At 42.2% G+C, this 7,500-nt stretch overlaps 1 protein-coding gene across 5 annotated transcripts in view; it reads right to left on the bottom strand.

Moving 5' to 3' along the window:
- Nucleotides 1–7,500, bottom strand: part of col18a1b (collagen type XVIII alpha 1 chain b) — an 87,855-nt gene that overhangs the window by 59,240 nt on the left and 21,115 nt on the right. For 2 of the 5 annotated variants that reach the window (XM_017715765.2, XM_037536531.1), the window contains exon 1: nucleotides 1,445–1,839. The exons of 1 other annotated variant lie outside the window; for it this stretch is intronic. In XM_017715765.2, coding sequence (XP_017571254.1) covers nucleotides 1,445–1,742 — 298 coding nt within the window. In that variant the 5' untranslated portion in view covers nucleotides 1,743–1,839. Of the gene's footprint in view, nucleotides 1–1,444; nucleotides 1,840–7,500 lie in introns of those variants that run through there. 2 more of the 5 variants (XM_017715764.2, XM_017715766.2) reach the window with 1 other exon arrangement.

The raw sequence follows: 7,500 nt of genomic DNA, 5'->3' as shown, positions 1-7,500 counted from the left end.
TCATATGTTTCTGTTCAAATAGCCGACAGACCAAATAACAAGTTTGAGTCAGATGAAAGGCTAATTCCAGCTTTGTACACCAGGTCATGTAGCATACAGTATGATGTCATTCTTTCATCTGACACTAAAACATGCTTGTCCTCTTGGGGGAAAAGGAATATTGTGGGAAACTCACGTTAAAAGAGATAACATGTCTTCAGATGATATATCATAGCAGAGGAACGGAAATGGCACTTCAGCGAAGGAAACAAGGCCCCTTCCCCCGATTGCTGCCTGTTCCATGATTTACCGAAAACATTCAGGTTTTCCATCTTTGTCTCTTCAAAGTAGAACAAGGCCTGACAACTACAATAGCCTACCCTCAAATGTCATGCACCTAAGTCATCAATAAGGCTAACCCCCTAAGCATTCTGGCATGGTGACTTCAGGCACAGAGTAAATTTATGATGTGCTATGAATTGTTCACTTTTCCAGGTGCTTTTCCATGCTGGTGTCTTACACTTCAAAGTGTTTACATCAGCACAGAAACAGAAGACAGTGGCCCATTTTTTAAGATACTGCTTTGAATGTCTCTTCTAAAAAACGTATGATTAGAACATCTTGTGATCAAGCTGAAAAAGATGTTTTGCGAAACAATGTAGCATGCAAGCAAATCATTTTTGACTGAACTACAAGAGCCATGCATGCACAGACCTCATGCCACAGCACATGCAGTGGTGCATGACCAAACTCCTTGTATTAGTGTCTCTCTTCTGGTGCATGTCAGTCTGAGCCCTGGCAAAGCATAGGCAGAGCAGAGCAACAGCTGGGCCTCTTGCAGCAGCAACAGGCACCTTAACAAACAACATACACCAACGAGACAGGCGTCAGCAGTTCAAAATGCATCTCGGCTCATGGATGCATTTCAACTAAGACACCATTTTACCTTTGAGGTTGCTAACAACCACGCATGGCTGGCCGAGATGTTCTCCCTCAGGGAGGGTGTGGCAGGCCACAGGCAGGCCCCTTTCCTTTAAGGCTGTCCAGCAGCTGTCCATCAGAACTTCACAGAAGCTGCGGCAGGGCAGCAGGGGCACCAAGGCCTTGTCCGAGGGACGGTGGCACTGTGGCGTCAGCAGCAGGCAAAAAAACCATTCCACCCCGTGGTGGCAGCCTGACCACAGAAGCCATGCCCATTCTTGCAGCACAGCTGTAACCTCCTCTGACCTGGTATGGTTCAGAAAGTTGGGCAAAGAGAAACCCCCAGTGCCACCAGAAGAGCAGAAGGGCCAATCAGAACCCCTTGACAAGCACTTAGGGGAGTCCACTGGTATTGTCTTTGTTGTTCTTTCCAGATCCACATCCACAGTGGACTCTGTGCCAAACCCTGATTGAGTACCATTACCTGAGAATTCCCTGCTACCTGAATCAGAATCTAATGTCTCCACTAAAGACTTGGCATTACCCGTGCTGATATTGCTCTGCGTCGTAGGAACTCCAGCTGTGGTCTCTGTGGCAACTGTGGTTGCATTAACAGTCGGGTCCTGATCCCAGTTCTTCACAAATGTCCGAATTCCATCAGCAACATTGAGGATTTCTGCTCCAACTTCAGAAATGTTCTGTTCCTTCAAGGCTTTCCCACTGGTACTACCCTCTTTTTCCACCTGTGAGGGATCTGTAATAGGTGGATCGGATTGCCAAAACCAAGCATTGAGGGGAGCCACATATAGCACCAGGAAGGCCAAGCCCTTCCACACTCTCATCTCTGACTCTGCACCAGTCCTTTCAGCATGTAAGTCATTCAGAACCTGTTTGCAGGAGCTCTATGCAACCTCCAAACATACAATGACAGGGGAAATGCTGTTCACCTCTCTCCTCAACAATGAGAAAGAGAGAGAGAGAGGAGGAAGGAGGCGGACTTAGTGCCCAGTTCCCACCCTCCACGTACCACTCCTCCAAATGCTGGGCTGTGTCACTGAGTTGATGTCCCTGTAGACTGAGTCTGCACTGAGAACACAGATGTGCATCGTCTCCTGCAGACCTTCCAAACGTTTCCTCCTGGCAAAGCGTTTGCAAATATTTCCTAAGGCTCAACAACCCCCAAAACATGAGTCATTCGGTCTGCTGCTTGGCATTTTTCACTTAAGCAACGTTACATATCTTCTACAATGAAGTAAATGACCTAGCACTGGGAATCGCAGCAGCTGTAAAACATTACTCTTACTTGTTAGCAAAACAAAGCAATTTACCAAACACAGACCTTTGATTTCTATTCTTGACTGGCACACAAACTGATCCTAGTGCAAATAAGCAGCACTACAGGCTGTGTGGTTCCAATCACTGAAAACTTTACACTAAGTAAATTCTGCTCCTACTCATCATGCAAGGGTCCACCATGCAATCACAAGGTTCATTCAGAAAGGCTCTTGACGATTATATTAGCTGAATTTATTTATTAACCTGGCAAGAGAGACAAGCTGATTATGATTTTCATTTAATGATTAATAAAATAAATTATTCTGATTTACTAAGACTGATAATAAACACTGACTGTGCCTTTTTTAATGCCTGAGAAAAGCTTGTCTTATTTTGGGCACTAAACGTGGCTGCCACTGTCAGAGTTTTTCAAACCGATTGATTTATTTTTGATAGAAAAACAACTTGCCTGACAGGTCACATGATTCTTACTTTTAGCAAAAAAAAAAAGCTTAAAACTGCTTTCTCCCCCAACAGTGGGCATATTTTACAAGACTCTCCTCAAATGTCATAGGTACAGAACAGTGAGATGAACATGTTTGGAAATAGTCAGAATAATTTGGCTACTAATTTCTTACTACGTCAAAATATCTTATTTACTCAATAATAATAACTTACTAATGCTCATATGCTTTTTTTTTCAAGAGGTAATTAAGCTTTTTTTGAAAGGACCATGTCAGTGACATGAATACTTCAGAAGCCAATAAAAGGTTTACAAACAATTTATTGTGCACCACTAAAAAAAGCAGAATCATGGGAAGTGTCTGATCCCACCACTCTCCTGGGAATGGACATTTAGGCCTAGTATAATATTAATCACTGGGGCCACAACTGGCTGCTGCCAACACTAGTTACTAACTCACTATCACACATGAGCATAGTGCTCTGCATGAATGACTGTAGAACAAACACTCATGGCCTCAGAGGCTGCTGTGAAAATGAATGTAAAGGAGAACCTCTTGACTTGCTGATAATGATTATTCATGGCCGTGATACACACTCTTTTACGCCATTGCTCGGATTTCACCCCTTTTTTAGTAAAGTGCTAAATTTGGAGTTTAAACCAGAGTTTATAGAATCCATAATTTCCCCTTTCCCTGACTCTCGTTGCTCAGCCAAGACATTAGTGTTTCTTTTTGAACTAGATCGAACATGTAAGCAAGTCTGTTTGTGCGTCTTTTTTAATGCATTCGTGGCAGAGAGGTCCATGCAGAGCATTTTAACCCCATTCAAACTGATTTTGCTGCTGTGACAAGAATTCCAACTTCTCCACAGTGACCATGCTGAGATATAACTGCCTAAAAAGACTATAAGAAATCCTACACAACTACAAAATAGCATTTGAGTAAAAACTTTTCTAAATGTTGACGTGCTTGCTCGACCACAAAAATGAGAATTCATGAAAAAAAAATCGTTTTTGTAAATTATGTTCCATCAACATTTAACTCAGGGACTGCCAAAGCCAAACCTCAAACTGCATTTCATTGTGACTGCATAAAAGATTTGAAGCAAGAAAAAAAAATGACTATTATCTGCATTACTTTAAAAAAAGTGGTGGTTTAGAACAGTAAACAAAACGGCTACATCTGTGTTGTAGACATCATCTCCTGCTTCCCATCACCACCACTGTAAACAAACTAGAGTCTGTTTCTTTACAATGACACATTTCACATTCAAATCATTCTGAAGGACTTTAATTACAGCTTAATGATTAAATTAAGATTGAAAGAAAAGATTGGGCAGGGCCCACTGGCAGTTTTATTACACATTTCCATAACCTGAGAATCGTTCAGCCAGTTTTAATTGAAGTCCCTGTTGTTACTGTACAATATGTCTTAGTATGTTATTACAGCCTGGGTCCACTGTCCTGCTTTAACAACCAACCACTTAAAATGGACTGTTAATGAGCTGATTAGTTGGATCAGGTGTATTGGTAGCAGGGAAACACTAAACAGGGCAGAGCAGTGGGCCTCCAGGTCCAGGGTTGAGAAACACTGTTTAGGGCACAATACTGCATAGAATCCTCACTTGCAGGAACTCAAACACAGAGTGAACACAATAGTACTACACTGCAGCATCCTACTACAGCAAAATCAGATTTTCAGTCATTTGAGAAAACAAAAGGTCCAAACAACCCTCACAGCTTTCTTCTAAGGTTCTGGGTGGACACAAGAATTACAAACAAAACATCTATTCATACAAGAGAAGCTGCTTGGCATTGTTCTGAATGACAGACACACAGCAGCTGACAAACTAGTTCATCTGATGTGGTGAATGTTTCGACCCACATCTCCACAGCAGCTCATGACCTCATCAGGGCAAAGCCCATTAATTGCAGAGGGGTAGAATTCCCACCAACCGATTTGGACCATGCATAAATACTAAACTGTGGAAAATCCCCTTCCTTAACTGCCTCGTCCAGCTGCCACTCCTCTGTGCCCGTTCCAGCGGGTTAGTCCAGCTTTCTGACAATTACTTACTGTCCACCCTAACTGAGGCACAAATATGTTTTTTACATGCATGTATGCACACACACACACACACACACACACACACACACATACACACACACACACACACACACACACTGCTTGTACTCCCACATGACACCACAGGCCAGAGAGTAACCAGCTGTGGTTTGTGGGCAGATAACTCTGCTTTCCCCCCACACAACCTCACCCTGACCCCTACTTACAGCTGACCCACAGAGCACAAGCTGACCCACAGAGCACAAGCTGATATTACAGAATGACAGAACTGACCCAAACCTGTGAGGCCCACATTTAAAAGGAAGTTGTTTTGGACTATAAATTTGTAACCAGTGAAAATGTTAACCCCTAAAACTCTAGACTTGTTTTTCAGTTATTAAACTTAACACTTATTATTCAGTAACTACTAAGAAACCACCATGTGTGTTAGGTGTTTCTGCTTTTTGACTCTACAATGTTTCAGAAAAACAGTGAAAATGTGTTTACTGTAGGGGCAAAAACATATCACTATGCTTCGAGACATTTTCATGATATGCACTGCAATATTCAGTTTTTCTCAGACTAAAGCTGCAAATAACTCTCAACTCTCAAGACTTGACACTAGAGTCCCGAGTCAAGTCCCAAGTCAAGACAGCCGAGTCTCTGATCAAATCTCGAGTCAGTACAGGCGAGTCTCAAGTCGAATAAATAAGCCAGTCTGTGTTCTTCGGCTAATTGAATGCAATTTCAACACAGAGCACCAAAAATGATGTTAACAGCCCTTTAAGGACAGCAGGTTAGTAGTGTATGGTTGTATATTAATTTTGATTAATATTTTTCCAAATAATATGAATAAGCTTTGTGAGGATGTTGTGAGGATGTTATACTTGTTTTACCAGCTAAAATTGGTCACACAGAGAGAGCTGTTGTCACGATTGGCCCCTCCCAGTCCGGTCCATGTGCATGTGTTTTGATCTTAGTCCAGCCCCTTGTTTTGTGACTCTGCCCCTGATTGTCTGAAACTGTTCCCCGCCTGTCCCTCGTTTACCCTGTGTATTTAAGCCCTGTGTTTTCCCCTCTCTGGTTACTGGTCTTTGTTTGTTCTGCTTGTTTGATTCTGGTTTGTCATGTCTGTCCCCCAATCAATCCGTGTTGGCTACATGAACCTGGACCGTTTAGACGATGATCCTGGACTTGCCCATAATAAACGTAGCTTATCTCCGCATATGCATCCGCCTCCTCGCTTCCCGTTACAGCTGTGTTTCTTTTGTTTTACTACCATGAGGAAAATGGTCATTCCACCTGGTACATTTCTCCAATAAGACTGGAGTTTAAGCACTGAGTGAGAGCTTATTGATGCTTCACTTGTTTCCAGTTTATGGAGGCAAACCTGAACTCTAGCGCTTCATTCAGTGTTAAAGGCAGAAAACAAATCTATTAACAGAAGCGGCAACGTAGAGTCCCATCCAGTCTGACTTCTCCCCACGTTTCTTCCACTTTCTCTTTTAAATGATGAAGTTCAAGTCAAAGTTTGAGTCATTGGTGTTCAAGTCAGAGTTGTCTAGCCATGTCTGAAGCTAACAAATGTGTGACTTGAGTCAGACAAAAGTCCAAGTCATATGAAAAAATGGGATATAAATTGAAATTAATTAAGAGACCCTTATTAGTTCCACAACGGGGAAATTTCACCTCTGCATTTAACCCATCCATGAAGTGAAACACCACATACACACTAGTGAGCACACACACACTAGGGGGCAGTGAGCACACTTGCCCAGAGCGGTGGGCAGCCCAATCCACAGCGCCCGGGGAGCAGTTGGGGGTTAGGTGTCTTGCTCAAGGACACCTCAGTCATGTGCTGTCGGCTCTGAACCGGCAACCTTCCGGTCACGAGGCTGGATCCCTCACCTCCAGCCCACGACTGCCCCCATAATAATAATAGCAATAATAATAATAATAATAACAATAATACACCTACAATTGTGTTTTTTATTCAATGCCATACAAATTGCACTGAACTAACTCCAATACATTTCCATGTTATGCTCACTATGCAATGAACTATGTAGTTGGTCAGTGTTCTTTAAGTACTGGCAATATCCATAATAGGCCCAGAAAAGCATATTGTGACATAATTTATCATTATAACAACATCATTTTACCATATTGCCCAGCCCTAGTTTACTGTGGCATTTACCTCAACCTCAACACGAGTAAAAGTCTGTTTCTCTGCTTCTGAGACTGCACAGCCTACATTATTTTAGCTTTGGCAGACAACTATGAGTTGTAGTTCAAAACCCATTTCAGATTTTTTATTTATTTGGACTAAGACTTTTTCTGCTTTGAGTGACCTTAATTATATGAATTTTATACTTAATCTGTGATTTTTCTTTATGGGAACAGAAATATATATCTAATATGTGTATGGCAGTAACAATTCTTAATGTAACACACTGACTAAGCCTTTGGGACACTGTTACTTCAAAACAATGGGATCTAACTGCCCCCCATGTGGCCATGAGGGACAGGGATTCAGTCTCACTCCCTGCTCTAAGGGGTGTGGCTAAAATAAGGCTCTGCCTATGGACAAAACTCTTTGGGTATCTGTAGCTTATTCATATCTCAATTAATTGCTTTGCATTTCTGTAAATCCAGAGGCAGAAGCTCAGTCTTAGAAGTTGGTTGCATTTTCTGCCCTTTGTGATCGTGAAGTAATCCTGAACACATTCAATGAACATGACGTCTGGTTTGGTTAGTCCAATGTTTTGCGAACACCGGCAGCTTCTTTGTTTGATTT

This window comes from Pygocentrus nattereri, chromosome 30 (assembly GCF_015220715.1).
Source record: "Pygocentrus nattereri isolate fPygNat1 chromosome 30, fPygNat1.pri, whole genome shotgun sequence".
Classification (NCBI taxonomy): domain Eukaryota; kingdom Metazoa; phylum Chordata; class Actinopteri; order Characiformes; family Serrasalmidae; genus Pygocentrus; species Pygocentrus nattereri.
The sequence above is the reverse complement of the archived record's forward strand: the minus strand, read 5'-3'. Positions and strand labels throughout refer to the sequence as shown.